The 23,511-nt window shown below is 52.2% G+C and overlaps 1 protein-coding gene across 1 annotated transcript in view; it reads left to right on the plus strand.

The window, feature by feature from the left end:
• PLXNA2 (plexin A2) overlaps window positions 1-23,511 on the plus strand; it is a 211,598-nt gene that overhangs the window by 179,758 nt on the left and 8,329 nt on the right. The window contains exons 14-27 of the mRNA XM_039230123.1: window positions 3,223-3,340; window positions 5,153-5,289; window positions 6,206-6,373; window positions 6,517-6,610; window positions 10,846-11,085; window positions 11,730-11,873; window positions 12,165-12,399; window positions 14,735-14,877; window positions 15,589-15,857; window positions 17,753-17,819; window positions 17,997-18,143; window positions 18,778-18,937; window positions 19,295-19,398; window positions 23,134-23,233. Of these exons, the coding sequence (XP_039086054.1) occupies window positions 3,223-3,340; window positions 5,153-5,289; window positions 6,206-6,373; window positions 6,517-6,610; window positions 10,846-11,085; window positions 11,730-11,873; window positions 12,165-12,399; window positions 14,735-14,877; window positions 15,589-15,857; window positions 17,753-17,819; window positions 17,997-18,143; window positions 18,778-18,937; window positions 19,295-19,398; window positions 23,134-23,233 (2,126 nt within the window). The remainder of the gene's footprint in view (window positions 1-3,222; window positions 3,341-5,152; window positions 5,290-6,205; window positions 6,374-6,516; window positions 6,611-10,845; window positions 11,086-11,729; window positions 11,874-12,164; window positions 12,400-14,734; window positions 14,878-15,588; window positions 15,858-17,752; window positions 17,820-17,996; window positions 18,144-18,777; window positions 18,938-19,294; window positions 19,399-23,133; window positions 23,234-23,511) is intronic.

The following is a 23,511-nucleotide window of genomic DNA, read 5'->3' on the forward strand; positions in this document are numbered from 1 at the left end:
CCACAGGTTGTAGGTGGATAGTTATTTAGTCAAGCTCCTCATTTCACAAGGGGAAAATGTAGGCATCTCCAGCTACCGTCTCCTTATAATATATTAGGGAGCCTAGAGCCGCCGGAGACACCAGGAGAGGTCAGGAAGGCAGGAGGCCCTGAGAAATCAAACCACAGGGACTTGGCTGACTCATAAGGCTTGAGGGAGGAAGTGGTGCACACACCGCTGCCTGCGGTCATCAACACCCGGGAAGGTAGGGGCGCAGGCAGTCAGCTCTCAGAGTCTTAGGAGCCCAGCTTGCGCTTCCCCACACCCCTACACTCCCAACAGCCCAACAGCCTCAACTGAACCCCAGCATTGCCACTGTGTCCCCGCACCCCCTCCCCAAAACACTCAGAAAACATTTCATTCATTCTAGAAGCAGTAGAGTAGAATGGCCAAAGGCACACGCTTTGGAGTCAGGCTGACCTGGATTTGAATCATGGCTCTGCTGCTGTGGCTGTGGACAAGTCACATAGCATCTCTGAGCCTTAGTTTCATTTCCCATAAAATGGAGTTAATAAGACCCAGCCTGCTGGGGAGCTTGAGATGACATGAGATCCTCTTTTGTTCAGTGCCTGCTGTGATCACAGCTCCTAGATTGTAGCTCTTATTATTAAGGTACCGAATCTCAGGATAACCCTTTTTACTCCCTGCAGCCTCCCTTGCTTCTTCCCTTACCTTCCTCTCTCCCTGAGCTCAGAGAACAAATACCTATAACAGATAACCTCAAGGGTGCCTCTCCAACCTTCAGTGCAAGCCCCAGAGGCCCGGGAATAAAAGGATGGAGAGTTAGAGGTCACTGGGGTTCTTCCGCGTGCTTCCTGATTCCTTAAGATTCTCTCCCAGTTCTTCCCTTTCCTACAGCCCCCAGCTGCCCACTGCCCGCTCCCCACTCACAGGTGGAGGTGAACCTCACTCCACGGGTGGAGAGAGGCAGCAGTCGCAGTGCCGAAGAAGGGAGCCCAGGGTGGGACTCTGGCACCACACCACAGTCCAGCCCCTGCCCCCCTGCATCATGCCCTTCCAGGTGGGACACTCAGAGCCAGCTGCGGACACTCAGCCTCGGACACTTGGGCAGTGCTCCTCTCCCATCCGTCCCCCTTCTCCCAGGGCCCTGATATGTAAAGCTTATCTCCTGGGACATGAGCCCCGAGTAAGAAAACGTTCTAGAAAAGACGGTGTACCAAAGGGCTCCAGGCCATTAACTCCCTACAGAGAGAGTTGAATGGGCCATTCTAGGCCTTGTCCTCTCCTAGACAGGTCCCTGAGCCCCAGGAAGAAAAAGTATGCCCATGACCTTCACACGTTCTCTTATTTCCTCCCTCCGTGATATCCAGCCTGCCATGATGTCTTCTTCTTCCTTTCTTCTGGAGGATGTCTCTAGCACCGAGTGTCCAGGGGGTGGTGAGGGAGGGACAAGAAAGCCGAGATTAGAAGAGAGGGAAAGAGATTGATCTGCTCCCCCTTCTTCTTTGTCCTCCTCTTCTCCAGCAACGGATGACAGATTCTCCTCTGAAGCCTCTCAGGGGCAGGGGGCTGGGGGAGCATGGTTTGCAGGAGGGCAAGGACCCCAAATAAGTGCAGGCGCTAGGGCCCAGAAAACGGGATGAGAGATTTGATACTCTGAGCAGGTAACAGCATGAAAATAACCACACACAGTACCTTAAATTAAGCTTCTCAAATGCTCTGCTAATGAGGTTTAAGAAGATAGTTATGTTTAAAATACTAATTGATCATCACTATCAGCTTTACTCTGGGTTTGTAATTAATTTATTTATTCATAGAGGAAGGGAAGGGAGACTATCCTTCCTTGTGCATTCAGTACTTTCTTGTTGAATCTAATATGCTAAACGTAATAAGACAGTTATTGCATGTTAAGTAAATATTCACCAGGAGTTAAAGTACTTATTTGGGATTAACTGTTATGAAGGAGGTGGAGATCTGTGGCACGCTGTGTGTGTGTGAGCGTGCGGGGTATTTGTTTAACGCAAGTTTTATTACCTCGAAATGAAATCTCTGTTCAGTTACCTTCCTTCCTCAAGAAGCTGTAGCGATAAGCACCTCCGGTCAGGCAGGGTTCTTCCCCATGGTGCCAGCATGTTCCAGGGTCTGTTTTCCTGACTCCCCACTGAGCAAACCGACCAGGGCACCAGACTGCTTGGAACTCTTACATGGTGTTGGGAGGAAACGAAAGTTCTTTCTTCTGTCCCTGGGTCCTCTTTTGCCCAGCCTGGTACGACCCTGTGCCTTATCATTCCAAGCAGGAGAGACCCCCCGGAGAACCCGATTTCTTCCGTCTCTCCCATCCCCCCAGCTGCCCGCCCTTTCTAGAAGGCTGCTGTGGCCAAGGCAACCGGTCTCTAAATGTGCTTGTTGTAACTGATCTCAGGCACCAGGGAGGTCATCACGGGGGTATTGATCTGCACTTCATGAGAGAAAACGCCGCATCCCCTCTTCCCTGCAGCTACCTAGCCTCTTAATGTGAGACGTGGCTTCCAGCCCCACGGCTGGTTCACTGCCTCGCCCACCGGCTTAGTACACTCAGACTTTGATTAAGTGGAGTCCAGTGTCAACTGCTGTCCTAATGAACTCATCCGCCACCCACCCCTTCTCCTGCTGCCACAGGTCTCCGCTCCTCCCTTTGGCGGGGAGCTCCTGTTTTGGGCATTCGCTATCTCATCAGATTATCTCTTCCCTTTTTAAAACTCACTGTAGGAAACAAACCACAGTTGAATCACCTTGGCAAACAGGCCCTCACTCACTCCTTTAGGGAGAGTTGCAATTTGAGCTTGTCGCACAGGAAAGAACACTAAATTACTGCCCCTGGGTCTTTCTGTTGGATATTGGGTTTTATTCCACAGATGCTGGGTAGCTACCCAGTGCGAGGCAGTCTGGGAGGACTGGGAATACATGTTGATTCAGAGAATGAGGCCGCATAGCATTTGGAGGCACACCGGACTTGAGAGGTGATCTCATTCAGCTTCTCACTGAACTGAGGAGAGGCTGAAGCCCAGAAAGGGACAGCACATTACTCAGCGAGCTAAGTCCTGGTACAGCACCCGTGCAAGTGTGTGATGAGTCATTCGATGGGACTGGAGTAGGGGGTGGCGGGGGAGGGATGACGAGCAGTACAGGCAGGGATGTGGGCTCTGGCCAGGCCTCTCACGGGGAGATTTGCTCTCTCCTCAGGATCGTCTGTGAGATGGGCCACGCCCTCGTGGGAACCACCTCCGGGCCCGTGCGCCTGTGCATTGGCGAGTGTAAGCCAGAGTTCATGACCAAGTCCCATCAACAGTACACCTTTGTGGTGAGTACTGGGCTGCGGGCTCCCAGCCCGTTCTAGACTTCTCCCACACCCACCCTCAAGCGAGGGGTAGGATGGACGTGTGACTGACGACGCCAGAGATTCACAGACCAGAGTTCTAAATAAGGCAAAATCAGGTCTTTCTTAGAAAGTGGCTCCTACCGGGAAGGTAGAAAGGGGCCGCCCCTTGTCCTGCCAGTGTGATATCTCTGTCTCATTCCAGCCTAACGAGGGCGGATCGCCTGAGGGACCTAATTTAAAAGGTCTATATTTATCCACATGCTTTGTTTTCTTACAAGGATATTGTAAGTGGGAGTTTAGAGAAGTCGCTTCAAATCCTGGGGGACGTGTGGCTGTGGCAGGGCCATGCGAGCAGGGTGTACGATGAGTCGCTCCGTGTGATGGTGTGGTCAGGCGCCTGTGCACACTCTCACACCTGACAACATCTCTTCATGCTCAGGCGGCAGGTCGTAGAATCACGAGGGCTTTCACGAAGGCCGGCACCGTATTCCTCCTGGATCGATAGCGTGCTTCTGGGGCCCTGGAGTCTGCTGGGGCTGTCTTCCCGCTGAATCAATAACTTGCTTCTGGGGCCCTGGCGTCCCTTTTCCGACACACTTTCCTGTATTGCCACATTCAGTTCTTCATTAAAAAGCGTTAACACCAGCAGATGGGGTCAAACCAGCCTTGCTAAGAGTTTTGAAAAATCATTAGACCACAAAATTTTATTCTCTCTAAAGCATTTTCCTGCGTGTTTTAGGTTTTCCAGGCTCTGCCTTCTTATCTTGGCATCTCTGCCTTTTTATCGTAGCCATCTTTTTCTCAGATTGGAGAGTACCACTGTCCAATTGCCGCCAGCCTCCCGTCTTCGATTCAGGACAGGCAGGGTCTCATGTGAGCCGCACACACAGAAAGACTGGATGGAGAGAATACTGTAGAATGTCCCAGCTGGGAGGAGCTTTAGAGATATTTAGCCCGCCCTCCTCTCTTGATATTGGAGCAAACAAAAGCCCAAAATGACCTGGAAGTTTGCTTCAGGGCCAGTGGACAGTGAATGACTAATGCAGACCAGAACTCATGCAAGTGTAGTTACTCAGTTAAAAGCACTTTGCACTCCCCTCCCTGGCCCTCTAGACAGGAGTAGTTCTTTTCTGATTTAGGTCAGCTGCCTGATGCCCTGTAGGCCAGATGACATTTCTTTCAAGCTTCAGATTTTATTGTACAGCTTAGAGAGTTTACTAGGAAGTCCTGGCCATCAATGGGCCATCCTCCTGATGAAGGTAGGGAAAGCTGTGTCTAACACTGACTGACAGCTCTCTGTACGAGGCCCCTGGCCATGCCCCTCACATGCTTAGGAAGGGATAGGACATGTGCAGGGACCATTAATGGAGGACTTTGGCCCCTTGGTGGCCCCATCCAGACAAGGATGCTTTATTCAACCTTATCAATTTTGTGCCAAAAAAAAAAAAAAATCAGTACAGGCTCTAAATAGAGAAGCATTTTCAAATCACTCTCAATTTGTAAACTAATTAATAGATTAGTCGGTGTTACCTCTGCCTTCCCATTGGTGTTATGAGCATGAGACTCCCCAGGGAGTTAATTAATTCTAAAACGTGGTCCTTCTGCCTTCCCTGGACATGCCCAGAGCCTCTTCTTAGAAAGGGGCTCCGCTCCAGGAGAAGAGATTAGAAAGGGCAGAACAAGTACCTACAGTCTGAGCAGGGACACAGCCCCTCCTCTGGTCGTTATGTCCAGCATGGGTCGGTCCCTTGGGCCAAAAACTGAATGTGATCATCTCTCTGCTTTTCCCCAAAGAACCCATCTGTGCTGTCACTCAGCCCCATCCGAGGACCAGAATCGGGAGGCACCATGGTGACCATCACGGGCCATTACCTCGGGGCAGGCAGCAGCGTGGCCGTGTACCTGGGCAACCAGACCTGCGAGTTCTATGGGTGAGATGGGCTCAGAGGAGCACAGGAAGGCCGTACATGTGAGGCGTGTTCACGCAGGTGCCCACCCCTTCACTCCTATGGTGTATGGGCTACATCCTGAGCCCAAACACCACTCCAGTCCCTGTGAGAAATCCATCCCACCACCCAGTTTATAGCAATGTAGACCCCTAGTCAATGTATCTAGGGGCGAGATACTTCTGAAAATAATTAGAATGAGGGCCATGAGAGCTGCTGGTGGGGAAATTCCCAGAAACTCTCCAGCCACAATCAGGACTGAGCATTCATTAGGTCACCACTATGGGGACTTGAGAAACACCTGCCTGGCTTCAGGCCTCTGCAAGCAAACAGACTCCACTTCAGGGCGTCTCTTGTGCATAAAAACCCAGACACCTGCTACTGGCCGGATATTCCCATGAAGCCCTGGGGATGTAGAGAATCCTGAAAGAATCCATGGGTGAGAACCCAACTTGCTCAGTATTATCCAATTATCTCCTCCTTGGATGACAAACTCTCTAAGGGCAAGGACTGTGTGTTCACTTCTCTGCATAGTTGGTGCTCAGTGAATACTCATCAAATGACTGACCAGACTCTAAACTCTGGCTCACTAGCCTATTCTAGAAAAATCCAGAAAAGAAAAGATCACCCAAAGCTCATGAAGCCCCAATCTGTTCCTCACATTGTCTAATCCCCTTCTTCAATGTGTTCCATCCCTCGTCCAACCAGAGTTTGATCTCCAGTAAAAAGAGGTACTGATATACACCCAGAAGAGATATGTTCCATCATGTAGAGAATGAAAGAACACAGCATTTCATGGGCCATACATACCCTCAGACTGAGGAAAATCCCCTCTGAAGCCAAAGAGCACTCCTTATTGCCAATGCCTTTTTTTCCAACCCTCCTGCTGTCTCCTGGTCAGGCGGTCAATGAATGAGATCGTGTGTGTCTCACCCCCGTCATCCAACGGACTGGGTCCAGTCCCCGTTTCTGTGAGTGTCGACCGAGCCCGTGTGGATAACAACCTGCAGTTCGAGTACATAGATGACCCCCGGGTGCAGCGCATTGAGCCGGAGTGGAGCATTGCCAGGTGAGGCAGAGGTGGGAAGGATATGCCCAGCCGCCACCCGACATGACCCCTCCAGCCACGTGTGCCTTGTGAGGGGACCAGGGGTTGAGGTGGTAGCAGTTTGAGAAGACTTTGAGCCTAACCCAGCCTCTGCTTGTTCCCAGTGGCCACACACCCCTGACCATCACAGGCTTCAATCTGGATGTCATTCAGGAGCCCAGGGTCCGAGTCAAGTTTAATGGCAAGGAATCTGTCAACGTAAGTACCACCAGTCTGCCTGGCCCTCCCTGTAACCAGTTATGTATCTGGGTTTGCAAGGTGATGAGGTCCACATTAGCTCCCTCTTGCAATCAGGTGGATTGGAGTACCCATCTATGGGAGAAGAAAGGTAGTTCAAGACCCTGAGCTTGGAATCAGGGCCCTAAACCCCTGAACCTTACAAGGACTCTTACGATTACAGCATAACCATTTCTCGTCAGAAGGCGATACAATGAGTATAGAAATGTAATGGCTTCTAAGCTTAAGAGACAGAGCAAAAGGCCTCCTGTTTCATGCTATGTTCACTTTGAGGTCCAGGAAGAAGCAGTGGGAAAGGGTGAAGAAAGTCTGGCTCCAGATGCAGACACTTCTGAATTGAAAGACGGGCGCTACCATCCATTAGTCGTACAGCCACGATCCAGTCATTTAACCTCTGTGATCCCCTATTCTCTGCTTGGGTGAACGCTAATGATAAGACTCTCCTCGCAGATCTGTAGCGCCAAGCTCTTGGCGGGCGCTAGGTTGGCACTGGGTAAACAGCAGTCACTGCGAGTGCCTAGTCCCATCCCGACTACGAAGATGATCAGTTGAACATTTTACTTTATTCCTCCATGTGGAGCCACGTCACTAAATCTTTTTTTCTCTATGGATTTTTGTGATTTTTAAAGACATTCCCTATCATAAAAGTAGAATGTCTGAAGTGTCATTATACATTTTTTAGTTAGTTCTAGTAGCTCAGTCTCAGTCTTATTAGCCAATGTTTCCTGAAACACTACAGTATTCATAATTATAGTCCCGGAGATGCTATTATGGCCACTATTTTTCATAGAATTGCTATCATTACTGCTTTGACCTCGGGGGATTGAGTAGCTGTGATAGAAGGTAAGAAAGATGGCATTGTTATCTACCCTCTTCTCCCTGACAGGCCCCCAGTATGCTGGAGGCTTCCTGAGGAAACAGAAGGCACAAAATGACCCAGCGTTTGAAGGCTAGCTCTGGAAAGTTTACAGGGATCATCAGGTCCAACCCCCTCATTTTATAGCTGAGGAAACTGAGGCCAGTAGGGAGTAATGGCTTGCCCCCAGCCATGAAGGTAGCTGGGAGCAGAGGCAACTAGATCCCAAAAGCCTGAGCTCTTCATTCCCAGCCCCCGTGAGATGCTGGTGATCTGGTTATGACATTCCATCATGGCAGCCATGCAGGGATACCTGTATCACACCTTCAGTATCCACCCCGGTCACAGCTCTTTGGGCTGCGAGAGAGCACATGCCTCCCTATCCCAGGTGGAGGGTCTGATACGCAGGTCTCTGCCCCCACTTCACTTCCAGACTGAAGCCACTGTTCCCAGTAGCCCACAGACGACCTTGTCAAACTCCCAAGGACTAAATGGAAGGAAGGAAGATGAAGGCTGGCAATGGGAACAGTGGGCTCATACCCTGGAAGGATCAGACCCCTAAATAAATTAGGCACATGTTTTCAAATAAAGGTTTCATTATTGCCTAGGTGTGGCAAGGCCAACAGCACAGGAGGCCACTGCCGTTGCAGAGATGGCTTGTTATCCTCACAGATCCGAAAGGAAGGGGGCTTCCACACCACGGGGGAAGCACCAGGGTGGGCTCGAAGCAAGGGGAGAAAAGGGCACTGTGGCAAGAGCCTTCCCCCTGCAGGAAGGAACCACGAAGGCAAGGTAAACAGGCTTAGGGCTGCCCAGTCAGAATCGGGTCCGAGGGCTCTGGGACACAGGGGCTATCTCTGCCCGGTACCCGGCCTGGTGGGGAGTAGGGATGGTGGATGGTGACTCCAAGTGTGGAAAGGAGGTGGGCAGGGGTGTGGGCTCGCGATTGACGGGCTTGCATTAGAACGGCATGCACTAGCAGGCAGGCCTGTTGTTTGCAGCCTCTGGGCACTGGCTGATTTTGGGAGGGGAATTCCTCCAGGTCGGTAAGGCCCCCGATGTCACAGCGGTAGAAATACAGAAAGTACAAGACACGGTGAAGGTCGTACAGAGCAAGTATGTGACTTGCGAGGTTGACCTCCAAAGCCTGCAGCCTTCGTCCCCAGGGGAAGCCATTAGAAGAGAAGACTGGTCTGGAAAGGCCTTCCCTGTAGCTGACGTCCATCTGCAAAGACCGAGGTCTTAAGCGTCCTCCACCCTCACCAGGGCACCCCTGCACCCCTGGGCAGGACTCTTCCCAACAGTCCCCCAGCCCACCCACCGTGCCTCCCTCCGTGTTTCAAGGAGTTAAGTGATAGTTGCTCCCTGTTGAGAGCTGGGGGTCCTCAGTCCCAGTAGTGACCTGCCCGGAGGGCAGGCTGGCAGTCCTGGAGGAGGCGCCTGGCTCCACGACGGGACGGTGGTGAGCTCTGCCCAGCGCCTTCTCTGTCGGGAGCTCTGTCAGGAGTGCTGGGGACAGAAGTCCCGCTCGGGCCCCAGGGCATCCTCAGCCCTCTGGGTCTACCTCTTGCCTCTCTGTTTTGAAGCATCCCCAGTGAGAAGTGAGAAGGGCCAAGGCAGAGGCCACAAAACCCCGAGGAATGTTTGGCAAATAAAGTGCCGATGCAGCACCGGGCACTTAGCAAACAGAGCCTGCTTGTTTGGGAGTGATTTGCTTATTCAGAGAGGAGTCCAGGCTAGGGAGCCGGAATGAGCACAGAGGAAGATGGGGGGGTGTGGGGGGTGGAGGCGGAGAGACTGTGGCTGGGTGTCTGTCCCGCAGAGCCTTGGCTCAGCTCTGCCCATGTGACTGCACCCCCCATTTCCCTCATGGCACAGTGTCCCCAGCTGGCACACGAAGGGGACATCAGTTCATAATGGGCTGCTGGAGTCTGAGCTGAAAGGCTAGGAGTGAGCCCTAACCCCCCAACAGGGCGAGCAGCCCTCTTAAACTCCCTCTGGAAAGCGGGGGTTAACACTTGGACTCAGGGCTCTGACATAACCTCTGCGCCAGTGTCAGCTTTTCTGCAGTTTCACACACCGTCTTGTTTTCGGAACATGAGGCCCTTGTGTGTGTGTGTGTGTGTGTGTGTGTGTGTGTGTGTGTGTTGGCCAGACTCACAACACATGTGGACCTGCCAGGACAGCGTGTACTTGAGCAGCAGGCCGCGCTCTCCCAGATGCCCTTGGCTGTTGCTGGGACACCCAGAGCCCAAACCAGGGCCGTGCTGAGCGTAAGCCAGGAGGAGAGCGGGTGGGAACCCGGGTTTTGTCCACATGCCATGCAGGGCTCCTGTGGTGGTTTCTTCGGTCCAGGCCCTGCCTGGGCAGCCCTGGAACTAAACCACCAAAAAAATAAAAAATAAAAAAAGAATGGCACAGTTCATGCTAAGGAGGGGCCAGCTGAGCCAGCATTTTAGTACGGACTCCAGGTCTACCCAGAAAGGAAGGACATTATGACTTCAGTATCGGTACCCAGGCTACTCCGTTGTGCAGAGCAAAGGGGCACCTGGCTGCCAAGGAGAGAGATCCTGAGCAGAACGCTTCAAGAGCTGAAGGATTCTTTTTACACCTCAGTGTGTTCAATAAACATTAACTGAACACCTACTACGTGCTGGCAGAGTGCTCATCTCATGCTACTTCCTGCTCCCCGACACATACACACCCTGTCTACACTGCTGTCCTGTTCTGTCCTCAAACTCCCCCTTCCCCAGGCCTTTGCTGCCCTTCTCTCTGCCTGGGACTCGTTGCCCCCACCCCCTCCCTATCTAGGTGAGTCCTGCTCGTTCTTCAGGTTACATTTCACTCACTCCGTGCAAGGGAAAGCGTCCCTGAGTCATCCCCAGGCCGCGGCCATGTGCGCTCACTCACACACACACATCCTCCTCCCCTGCCTGGCCCTTGCCCACTGGGCGTTCGACACACGCGCTCATGCACTTAGCAGTGCCAGAGCCCCTGCTGCCGTCATCCCCCCGGGGCTGTGTGATAATGCGTGTTTGGTAGTTTGTCCCCCTCTGGACTGTGACCGTGTCACTAGATGGCCCCAGCTCCTTGAACGGTGCCAGACACAGAACAGGCCCTCAAATGACGTTGGTGAATGAATGAATGACGTCAACATGCGTGCCCCACCCCCCAAATCTCATAGTCCTTTTTCTCAAGGGGCTTACCCTCTAATGATGACAACCAAGTAATCAGGGAGTGACAGGCCAAAGCAAAGTGGGTGGGAGGTGGTAGTGTGACCCCCCCCCACTCCGACCTCTCGCTCGATCTGCATTTAAATGCTGCACTCTGGGCTTCCCAGGTGTGTAAAGTTGTGAACACCACCACCCTAACCTGCCTGGCACCTTCTCTGAGCACGGACTACCGGCCCGGCCTGGACACTGTGGAACGGCCAGACGAGTTTGGATTCGTCTTTAACAACGTCCAGTCCTTGCTCATTTACAACGACACCAAGTTCATCTACTACCCCAACCCCACCTTTGAACTGCTCAGCCCTACTGGAGTGTTGGATCAAAAGCCAGGTTCCCCCATCATTCTGAAGGTAAGCTGTTTGGAGAGCAGGGCCTGCCCTGCTCAGTGACAGTGACAGCCCCCTCACTCCTGGCCTTTCCTGTTCGCCTCTCTGTGCTCGCAGACTCACAGAGCTGCCATTTCCCTGAAAAGGGAGCTTGTTTATATGTATTGACCCATCCAGCGATATATCTTGCACTTGGGATTCTCAAAGAACACTTCACAATGTTTCTGTTTTTTTGCGTGAGCTTTGGGACCCCAAAGTTCTGCAGTGCCTTGGAAGTAAACATTTCCTTTTATTGACCTTGGCCGCCATAACTGTGCACATATTTCAAGAGGTCCCGGTGCCCTGGTACAATTCGTCTACCTGTTTTGTTACTTTTGCTTATATCGCAAGTGCTCTCCTCCAAATGCTCCCTTGTTTAGAGTTGTGTCTCCTTTCTGTCTTCTTCCTCATCTCGACCTCCCTTTCTTTCTCTCCTTCCCACATTCTCTCTCTTTCTTTCAAAATTGGGGCTGTTTGAGGTTTTCTCCGGAAACCTTGCCTGGAGTCATCTATTGGTTTTTGCATGGCTGCCCTTCCCCCACCTCTTTCATCTCTTTTTTTTTAACAGGCAGGTCACTTCTGTGTGCCCATGCATCAATAGTTTCTGTTAAGATTTCTGTTCTCCACAGGGCAAAAACCTCTGCCCGCCTGCCTCCGGGGGTGCCAAACTCAACTACACAGTGCTGATTGGGGAGACCCCTTGCGCTGTCACCGTGTCCGAGACGCAGCTCCTCTGTGAGCCTCCCAACCTCACAGGGCAGCACAAAGTCATGGTGAGTGAACCCTCCTCCTTTTACGACTTCCTCCCCTCCTCGCCATGCACGCATGATCTGTCGTAAAGTGAGCCTCTCCCGTCTACCTCCTTCATAGCTCCTCCTCGTCAGGTTCTACATTGAAATGGGTAGAAGTTGCGAACCCAAGAAAAGAAAGGCAGATAGTCAGCAGGAAGTTGTTTCATGTGCAAGTCTGTACTGTGTGGCTGTGGTCTCTCATTGCCCTTTCTGAAACCCAAGGATTGATGGCATGCCAGGGCTCTACAGCGTCTGTGTGTGTGCAATGCACAGGTTCACGTGGGCGGGATGGTGTTCTCTCCTGGCTCGGTGAGTGTCATCTCAGACAGCTTGCTGACCCTGCCAGCCATTGTCAGCATCGCGGCGGGTGGCAGCCTCCTCCTCATCATCGTCATCATCGTCCTCATCGCCTACAAGCGGAAGTCTCGAGAAAACGACCTCACTCTCAAGAGGCTCCAGATGCAGATGGACAACCTGGAGTCCCGCGTGGCCCTGGAGTGTAAGGAAGGTAAGTGGAGGCACTCCCTCACTTCCTGGCCCCATCTGTCTTCCCCAGTCCTTTGTCTCCTCCCTGTGAACAACTCTGATCTGCATTTCGGTCCCGCCCACCCTCAGCCTGTTTTCCCAAAAGCTTATGTTGCCTCTAGCAGCAGAGAAGTCCCATTAGGAATGCCCAGGGTGAGGCCCCAGGCCTGATCGTCTTGTTCCAGTCCTTCCTGAGCCCTGACGCATCCCCCCAGTCTGGCAGCCTTGCTTTCCCTTTCAGGGCCTCAGTCTCCCCACGGTCAGAGCCTCCCGGGCTCGGCTATCTCAGATGCTCTAGGCCCCCAGATGGGAGCCCAGCTTCTGTTTCTTGCAGAGCTGCTCTGAGAGCGGCGCAGCGGCAGCAGCAGCAGCAGGAACGGCAAGGGAACTTGCACCTGCCTCCCCTCCCCTCCCCCAGGGCTTGTTTTCCACCACTGTCACTGGCCAAGCGCTCCGGAGCCTGCCACTCCCCGGTGTCCTTGGCTGTGGACGCTCGTGGGAGTAGACATTGATTCCTTCCATCTCCCACACAACCACAGCCTCGAGGTGACACATGTACCCGGTGTCCCTTCAGGCTGAGGACCCAGCAGGCTCTCTGGGTAAACATTTCAATTAGGAATCAAAACATTTCTCCTTATACTGTGAACGTCAGGATCCGGAACAAGCCCTCTGCTGTGTTAAAGGGAAGAGCTGGGCTGAGGCAAGGTGGGGAATGGCTTCTCTGGAGCTGGGGCAGGGGAAGAGCGGGCAGAAGGGCATCAGGGAGACAGGCCTACCACTGAAGGGGTGCTCCCCGATGAAGACTTGATGGCTGGGGTGCCCCAAGGCTGGCTTTGGTGTTCTTAGTTCCCTGTGTGTGTGTGTGTGTGTGTGTGTGTGTGAGGTCTCATAATATAAAATTTCCCATTTAAAAATTTTCCATTTAAAATTTCCTATTTCACTGTCTCTACACCCCAGGGCTCTTCCTTCCAGCTCAGTAGAATTAAGGACATTCACATTGTTACGGAACCACAGCCACCATCCAGAACTTTCTCTTCCTCCCCAGCTGAAACTCTGTATTCATTAAACAATAACCACCGCCCCCTCCCTAATGCCTACTGTCAGCCACCATTCTACTTTGTTTCTATGAAGTTGAATTCTCTGGGACCCTCATATAAATGTGAATCACACAGTATTTGTTCTTTTGTGTCTGGTTTACTTCACTACGCATAATCCATGCTGTGGCGTCCATGTGGTAGCAAGTGTCGGAATCTCTTCCCTTTTTTTTTTTTCTTTAATTTTTTAAAAAAGTTTATTCATTTTTGAGAGACAGAGACAGAGCATGAGCAGGGGAGGGGCAGAGAGAGAGGGAGACACAGAATCCGAAGCAAGATCCAGGCTTCTGAGCTGTCAACACAGAGCCCTATGCAGGGCTTGAACCCACAAACCACGATATCATGACTGAGCCGAAGCTGGACGCTTAACCGACTGAGCCACCCAGGTGCCCCAGAATCTCTTTCCTTTTTAAGGCTGGGTAATAATCCATTGAATATATATACCACATGTTGTTTATCCATTTAACTGCAAGTGGGCATTTGGGTTGTTTCTACCTTGCAGTATAATGAATAATACCTCTGTGAACAGGAGGCCACAAACATCTGAGCAGAGACTCGGCTCTCTTGGGTAGAGACCTCAGAGGGGAATAGCTGGGTCAGACGGTAACTCTGGATTTATTTTTAAGGAACCACTAAATTGGTTTCCAGGGCAGCTGCACCAATTTACATTTCTACCAGCAATTGAGCGAGGGTTCCAATTTTTCCACATTCTCGTCAACACTCGTTATTGTCCATTTTTCTATAATAGCCGTCCTAATGGGCAGGATGCTGTGCCTCACGGTGCTTTTCATGTTCATTCTTGCCCCAGGTCTTTGCATCTTGATTTATTCTCTCGCCTAGAAGAAAAGGAGAGGAAAGCAGCCTGTTTTGGCCTTTGCTTCATCCCCTTGGCCACTGCCTCTTAGTTGTTTCCAGAACCTGCAGCCCTATGCATGATACAAGCCATGGTGCTCTTCCCTTTTCTTTGTTTTAATGACATTTGTAATATGTAGAAAGAAAAGGCAAAATTAGGCAGCGGCAGAGAGGAAGATACAATACAGACATCGACCACATGCCTGCCACCTAAGAAAGGAGGCCTGGAGACACCTCGCCCCTTCTGGAGATGTAACCCTACAACCCTCTTTGTCTCTATACCCCAGGCCTTCACAAATGTCTTCTCCTGCCCTTCCCCTTCCCTGCCCCAGTCACCCTCCTGAGCCTCCCTGTCTCCCTGTATTTTCATAGCCTTTGCTGAGCTCCAGACAGACATCAATGAGCTGACCAGCGACCTGGACCGCTCTGGAATCCCCTACCTGGATTATCGTACCTATGCTATGCGAGTCCTGTTCCCTGGCATCGAGGACCATCCCGTGCTGCGGGAGCTGGAGGTAATGCCTGCCTCTCCCCCCAAGCCACCTGGCAGGAACGCAGGGCCTGGGTGTCCTGGGAAATGCAGATGGGGTCCAGAAGCTCAGAGAAAGGTCAGGAGTAAGTAGGAGGAACGGCTTATAACAGCAGCACCCCTACAAGGATGTTTCTCATCAGGCAGATCACAGCCAAGGCGGGGGTTGGGGGGGCACCCAGGCTCTTTAGGATGATTCCAGGGGAAGGCTCATTGTCATTTTTTAATTAATGACTAAATTAATTAACTAAGATCCTGCCACATTCTCCAATGGATTTAAGGTGGCTTAAGGAAAGACATACGATTCTGTGAAGTTTGTGTGTTCATTTGTTGGTTTGTTTCGCTAAAGATAATAAATCAGGGCAGAGAGGATTAAAGGGAGACTAGTAAACCAAGCAAGTCTGATGGAGTAGCTCCTGTTGTATCTCTGGGAACATCAGACTGACAGCGTCCCCTTGGAGGGCTCTGCCTGGAGCCGACTCCCCATGCCAGCAGGCGGCCAGAATAGATCATAGACTTCAGAGCCCAGCCATGCCTTTCCTACCCCACCGCGAGTGCGGGAGGTGGGGCAGGTGGTTGTAGGCATCCCAGAGGGAGTCCTATTGCTCTGGCCAGCAAGACCCGCGGGGGAGAGGCCAGGCTAGGGGACCGGAAGCCCGGCCTCTGAGGGTGGCCCGACCCGTCCCCCGCCCCGCAGGTGCAAGGAAACGGGCAGCAGCACGTGGAGAAGGCCCTGAAGCTCTTCGCGCAGCTCATCAACAACAAGGTGTTCCTGCTGACGTTCATCCGCACCCTGGAGCTGCAGCGCAGCTTCTCCATGCGCGACCGCGGCAACGTGGCCTCGCTCATCATGACCGGCCTGCAGGGCCGCCTGGAGTATGCCACCGACGTCCTCAAGCAGCTGCTCTCTGACCTCATCGAGAAGAATCTGGAGAACAAGAACCACCCCAAGCTGCTCCTCCGCAGGTCCGCCCCGCGGCAGAGGGCGGGGAGGGCGGCGGGGGTCCCCGGGGGTACACGGGGCCCTGCTAGAGCAGCACGAGGGGCTCCCCATCGCAGACGTGATCCCCACGCCCAGTGGCCTGTGTCCGCGACTCTCGCAGCAGAGCCTCATCTCCCCATGGCCCCGGGAGGCTGTGTCTACAACTAAGAGTGAAGGAGGAGCACATACCTCGGCTCAGAGCTGGCCTTGAACCTCGGCTCTGCCACCTGCTAGTGGTGTCATCCTCTCTGCTGTTTATCTTCCTCACTGACAAAATGGCGCCAATACCACCGTCTCCCGGTCTCTCCCTCCATGTGCCTCTAGAGCTGCGCTGTCCAATGTGGTGGCCACATGTGGCTATGAGTTAAAATGAACTGAAATGTAAAATTCAGTTCCTCGGCTTGCTAGCCACATGCCAAGTACTCAGTCGCCGCATACCGGGCTCCATATTGGACAGCGCACTTCCGGAACATGTCCATCCTCACAAAAGGTTCTGTTGGACAGTGGCGGACTGGAGACTTGCTGCAGCCTTCTGTGCCCAGTTCCTCGGATCTGAATCACCAGCAGCCACCGCATGCTCCCGCTCCAGTTGCCACTTTTACTGGCAGGAGAGAGGGCTGGAGACCTTGGCATCCATCCCTCTAGCCCACCCTCCCTAGAGGCCCCAGGGAGCAGAGCAGAGCTCCTGAGCCCCTCTGGCAGCAGAGGTTGGAATGCACCACCTCCATTTCTCTACCCTCCTCTTTAGCCGGCTCCTAGCAAGGTCTCAGGCTTCCAGACCCCAGGGGGGGGTGAGGAGGGAGGAAGAATGGCTTTGTTTTATGAGTTCTGAGCCGCCATCCTGCCAATCTGAGCATTAGAAACTCTCATTAAGGACTGTTGTATTTAAATTAGAGCTAATCTCTGGCACAATGCGAGGGAGAGGGTGCTGGGAGGGGCCAAGGGGCAAAGCTACAATTTCTTCTGCCTCTCTCCCAAGACCAGATTGCAGGAGCAGCCCAGGAAAATGCCTGGGATTTACTACAACCAGAGGGTATAATTTGCACCACGTGTGAGGTGTTAAAATACCCCTCGGCATCCCCATCAGGGAGAGTCTGTCACAGCGGCTTTGTTCCCTCCCCCAGGCCCCAGATCTGCAGCCCAGGATAGGGGATGGGGAGGCGTGATGTTTGCAGAAGCAGATCCCCTGTGTGTGCTAAACGCTCATGCACATCACTCTCCACCTTAGTGGCTGGGATCCGCAGACCCCACATGAGAGCAGTAATGACCGCTAATACTTATGGAAGAATGGTCACCTGGTGCTGCGTGCTATTCTTAGCGCTTTACATATGTGAACTCATTCAACCCTGATAACAGCCCTGTGCGATAGATAGCATCATTGTCCCCATTCAGAGATGGGGAAAGTGAACCCAGAGACTGAGAAATGACTTGCCCAAGGTCACGCAGCCAGCACACGGCAGAGTCAGGATTGGAATACAGGCAGTCCAATTCTGAGTGGCTGGAGGGACAGGTGCTGGGGGCCTTCGGGTATGAAAATGGAGTATTCAGGCACGCAGGGAACCCCAGAGGGACAGAGAAACTCCTAGGGATGCCGAGGCCAGCAGGAAGTAAGGAGAACTGGTCATCGGTTGCCCCGTGGAACGGGGTACTTGGGGCCTTCATATGCAGACGCGTAGTACCACTCCATTTCCACAGGGAATTGTGGCCTGGAAAGAAGGCTGTGGCCCAAGGTCACACTTCTAGCCCTGGCATCCTCACTCCCAGCTCCGTGTGCTTTGATGCCCAATTGCTCTCTTGGGCCATGGTGCATACAGGCCCGACGACCCCCTCTCGAGACCCCTCCACAAAGGACTACCCCTCATCCCTTCTCCCTCCCCAGGACAGAGTCTGTGGCTGAGAAGATGCTGACCAATTGGTTTGCCTTCCTCCTGCATAAGTTCCTGAAGGTGAGAGCGGGCGCGAGCCGGGGCCTGGAGCTGAGAGCAAGATGGGAAGGCCACGGCGCCAAGCCTGGCCACCGGGGCTGTGCGGGGACCCCTCAGGAATAGGAACCTGCCTGGCTGGGGTAGAGAGAAGGGGACGGGTGCCCCCATCCATGCCCCACACCCTATCTGTGCCCACAGGAGTGTGCGGGGGAGCCGCTCTTCATGCTCTACTGCGCCATCAAGCAGCAGATGGAGAAGGGCCCCATTGACGCCATCACGGGTGAGGCCCGCTACTCCCTGAGTGAGGACAAGCTCATCCGGCAGCAGATCGAGTACAAAACCCTGGTGAGGAGGCTGGAAACGTAGGGGACACAGCACACCTCCTGTCTCTGATCCATACTCTGCCCTCAGAGCACAAAGCAGTCTGAGTGGTCAATAAAGACACTAGGATATGGCCTGGGGGCAAGTCTATGGGGCAAGAGTGTGGCAGACATGCCTGTGTTCCCCTTCCCTGTCTCAGTCGGTGGGCCCAGAGAGGTCTTTCTGTCTCTATTTACCCTAGATAATTTGGTGGGGATGGGGGGAGACCCATCCATTAGGTATGGGGAAATTAGCATTATGGGGAAGAAAATGAAATTGCTGATTCCTAATATAGAGGCTTTGGGAGGTGAGTGGTCAGCCCTGGATACACCTGGAACCATCTCTGAACCGCCCCCAGGGCACCACATTCCAGGATTACAGTCTCCCCTAAGCCACCCAGGAGCTAGAAAGTGGAGTCCCAATTCTTAGAGAAGGGAAGGGTAGGCCTGGCTGAGAGTATCATTTGGCAGATGGCAAGAAGGTGGGAGAAACTGAGGCATGTCCATTTCTCTTGTAGGGAGGGTAAGTCTTGGAAAGAGCGTAGTCCAAGGGCTTCCTCTCTCTCCCTTAAGCTGCCCCTTGAACTCCTCTCCTGCTCCCCTTCCGTTGTCACTTGTAGATCCTGAACTGTGTCAACCCCGACAACGAGAACAGTCCCGAGATCCCAGTGAAGGTATTAAACTGCGACACCATCACGCAGGTCAAGGAGAAGATCCTCGATGCCGTCTATAAGAACGTGCCCTACTCCCAACGGCCAAGGGCTGTTGACATGGACTTGGGTAGGAGGCCTGGGCTTGGGGTGTGTGGGCAAGGGGTAGAAAGTGGCGTCCAGAAAGGTCTCTGGGCGATGGCATGGGATGGGATGAGAAAGTGGGAAGCCCCGTCCTGCATAGGCTCCTCCTGGGGGCACTCTTGCCCCAGGCGAGGAGCTGCAGGAAATACTTCGCCCCAGGGCACTGCTTGCTCAGATGTGGCTTCTCCCCAGCCGCCTTGACCCCATGAGGCCCTTGAAGTCTCAAAGCACTATGAGTGGCACTAGCTGGGGTTGCCAGGCCCATAGGGGAGGCAGGACTGGGTGACCCTGGTTCACAGTCCCCCACCCCCACCCCCTCACCTACACCGTGCCCTCCCCCCAGAGTGGCGTCAAGGCCGGATCGCCCGGGTCGTGCTGCAAGACGAAGACATCACCACCAAGATCGAGGGTGACTGGAAGCGGCTGAACACGCTGATGCATTATCAGGTGAGCCACAGCCTCTGACTCCCCCAAGTGTTCCTTTCACTCCAGGGTTTGCTCTCAGGCCCTCAGCAGCCTAGAACAGATTTTCTCATCTACCTCTCCCTCCTCCCCTCTGAGTATAAAACAGATTCTCAGCCGCGGCTACCTATTAGAATCACTAGGGAAACTTCTCAAAAACATGAGTGCCCAGACTCCACCCTGAGAAACTGACTTCAGTGGTCTGGGGGAAGCTAGGCATTGCTATCCTGTGCATCTCTACCTCTGCAGAAAAATGGCATACTGTGAAGCCCTCTGAAAAAACACCTGACCGTAGGTGTCTGCTGCTTTCTTCCCTCAGCATCTCGCCAACGCAGCTCACACTTCTCACTTGGCCATGGAGCAGCATAGACTTGTCTTCAAGTCTTGCATTCTACTAGCTGGTGCCCTTGGGGAAACTACTTACGTTCTCTTCCTTCTCCTCTGTAAAATGGAGTTCAGTATGATCCCTGCCCCATGAAGTTGTGTGGAGTCATTTCAGTGCTCAGCACATCAGCAGATGCACTGAATGAATGAACGGTCAAAACAAACTCCAGCAAAAGAACAAAAGATCCAAGAGTATCTATTCCCACCTCCCCTTCCCTCCCATGGTAACTGCTCCTCGTGGCTGGGGGTCTCTGTAAGATTAAACACAGGTACGCTGGTTGGAATTCAGGAAAAATACTGAAATAGAAACTGGAAATGAGAGACACCGAGGGAAATTAAACCAACCAGAAGAAGCGCCGCAGGCTCTAAGACCCGAAGGGATTGCCTTATTAATAACATCCTCCCAGGTCCATGCCTCACACAGGGAGGGCATGCAGGGACTGGCAGGCACTGAATGCCATCAGCCAGGCCACTGCCGGTCCTGAAGGCCAATAGGAGCTGGCTAGGAGGCTCCAAGGCACAAAGGGAGCTAGTGGGGTACGCTGGGAGCAACCCCAGAAACCTCCTCGCCAGGCTCCTTCCCCCTTACTGGCCTGTGTGAGCTATGCTGGTCCCTGACCACACCTAGCCCCAGACAGAGGAGATGTGGTGTCTGAGAAGAGTAAAGGCTTTTCAAGCCGTGTTTCAACCCCTGCTTCTGTACTCACTGGTAGTGTGACTTTGACCTCTCAGAACCTGGGCTCCTCATCTGTAAAATGAAGATGACAGCCCGGACCTGTGAAGGTGGTAGGAAGACTTAGAAATAACGGGTGGGGGCTGAGGGATGTAGACTTACACCCAAGGTAGTTACAGCTGTTTCCTGTTGATTCCACCCCCATCCCTCTCACACAGTGCTTGATGCGCCCTGTAGAACACTTGTAATGAGCTGGTTATAATGGAAGAAGGGAGCACAAAAGAGAATCGCATTGTGCCTTCAAATCCGAAGTTTCTCAAGGGCAGGAGTGAGACCTTTCTTTTCTGCCTGTGATGCCCTCACGGTTGTTACTGGGGTGTCTGTCCTAAGGCTCCCAATCAGAATGGAATATTCTGTTCTTACAGCGCTCATCATACAAAGCACTTTCAATTCCCCGATGTCATTTATCATTCATGTATTCATTCATTCCTCAAATATTTACTGAGCTTTACCGAGTGCAAGGTGCTTCCCACATGCTGGCCCAGAGTGACAAGAAACACCGGGGATGATTCTTCCCTTTGGGAGACTGTGATGATGATGATGATGATGATGATGATGATGCCCATAATAACGACACTGACACCAATACTTACTGAGCCCCCACCGGGAGCCGGACACTGCTGTCGGCCTTTATGTGTCCTGACTCCTTTAGTCCTCATGACAAACCTAGATGCTATTCGTACCCCCATTGACAAATGAGACAACAGAGACACAGAGAGGTTAACTGACTTTCCTGATGTCACATAGCTAGTAAATGGCACAGCCAAGGTCAGACCCAGCCAAGCATCTTGACCATGGATTTGCACTGCCTGTCCGTCAAGAGAAAGAATGACCAAGGACTGAAGACAGAGATTTAGTGATGAGAACTGGAATTGAGTTGAACTGTGGTCATTCGAGTCACCTTGTGAATCTTCCTTCAGGCGACAATAAACCACACGTGGAGAGAGTAATCTGTTCTCCCTGGGGGTATAGACCCCTGCCCCTGCAAGGCTTTCAGAGTATCATTTCTAGACTGCCAGTTGCAAGGAGAGTTCCTGAAAGACAGAGGTGGAGAGATGCCCTCAGTCCCAGACCTCGTACTGGTGGTGTAGACCACTGGCAGTCCAGGGAGCCTCCCTGCTGGGGAATTAAGGAGCGCTGGCACCTTCCAGGGGCTGTGAAGAGCAAAGGGCCCTGCAGCTTTATGCCATCAAGTCAAAGCAGTGCCCCTGTGTTACTCTCCCTGGAGTCAAAGGTCCTGGAAGCCCCTCCAGGAGAAAATCTGCATAATCTTAATTAACAAAGAGATGTTAAAAAACTTCCTGGGCTCCCGCAGATTTATAGGGAGGGTAAAATTAAACACCACTACTAAAACCGGCTATCAGGGAATCTCGTTAGCACTAATGCTCATTTATAGTTTGACTTCCCAACATTTAATTCTTTTTTGGTGGGAGAGAGGGACTGACAATTTAAGACCCAGAAAGATGGTTTTACGACTGGTGCAGCTATAAATCAAACTTATAAAGTTCATAAAAATTGTTAAAATAAAAAATGGTTTAATAGGAATGTTTTATGGCCCATAACATTATTATAGCTGTTTTATTCCCTCTGCGTTAGGGGTTTAATTGGATCGCCACAATTCTGGGGGATTCTCCATTTTTATTGGATGGAGGGTAATCTTAAATCAAAATGGCCCCAAATGTCTTCAATATGGCTCCTCATTTATCAGCCTTTCCCTCCAGGCCGGGTGCTGAGCCTGGGTCCCCTCACAGAGGATGGAGCCACACTGCATCTTTCTTTCTGTGTCCCCTAGAGCAGTGTCCCCTCAAGGTGGCCCGGGCAGTATAGGACCCAGGCCAGAAAAGAGATCAGAGCCAAAAGGGAAAGTGGGCTGCAGACCAGTGTGACTTGAAGTAAAATCCCAAATTAGGATATAATGAGGAGAACATGTGCTCTGGAGCCGGACAGACCTGGCTACAAATATGGGCTGCACCGTGTATTCATTGTGTGACTTTGAAGATGTTGCTTAGGCTCTCGATGCTTCGATTCCTCATCTGTAAAATGGTAATAACCATGTGACCTTGCGAACTCGCAGGAATGAAGGAAGGCTTGAGTCTAGCCCAGGCTGTCCGAGAGAAATGCAATGCCAACCACATGTGTAAACTGAAAATTTTTACTAGCCATGTTTAAAAAGTAAAAATGAACCGATGAAATTAATGCTAACGATATATATTCTCCAACCTAATTGATTCTAAGATAAACATGATTTCAACATGGAATCACTATGAAAATTATTACTGAGATGGTTTGTGTTCTTTCATTCATGCCAAGCCATTGAAACCCATGTCTATTATGCATTAGTAGCGTAATAGTTCTTGTTATAGTTGGTAGTTTAGTTTAGACACTTACAATGTGTCTCCATTCAGACTAACTGAATTTCAAGTGCACGATTAGCATGGGTGGCAAACAGCTACCATGGACGTATAGGTGAGTCGATCACCATATTGTCTTTAATATTCCTGAACTCCTTGTGCTCTACCCCGTGCTTATTTCATTACCTTCTGGAAGTACTTGACAGTTCACTTTCCCAGTTCACCCACACTGTACCTTTCTCCCCTTCTCAGGTGTCAGACAGATCGGTGGTGGCTCTGGTCCCCAAACAGACCTCCTCCTACAACATCCCTGCATCTGCCAGCATCTCACGCACATCCATCAGCAGATATGGTGAGGACCAGGAGGGCAGCCCCGGCAGCCTGGAGGCGGCTTCTGTGATCTTCCGTGGGCCCTTCGCCAGCCCTTTCGATAAGCAGGCAGCTCTCGCAGCTGCCCTTCTCCAGTAAAAGATGTTTGCTCATTTGCTTCCCTCCTCCCCCCTCCCCCCCCCCCCCCCCCCCCCCCCCCCCCCCCCCCCCCCGACCGGAGCAGTCATTCCCGGAGTGGCTGAATCCTCAGAGCTGTGGGAGCTCGTGCACCACGTGTCCTTCCTTTGACATCCTGGACCT

Source organism: Hyaena hyaena, unplaced genomic scaffold (assembly GCF_003009895.1).
Source record: "Hyaena hyaena isolate Hyena2069 unplaced genomic scaffold, ASM300989v1 scaffold_43, whole genome shotgun sequence".
NCBI lineage: Eukaryota > Metazoa > Chordata > Mammalia > Carnivora > Hyaenidae > Hyaena > Hyaena hyaena.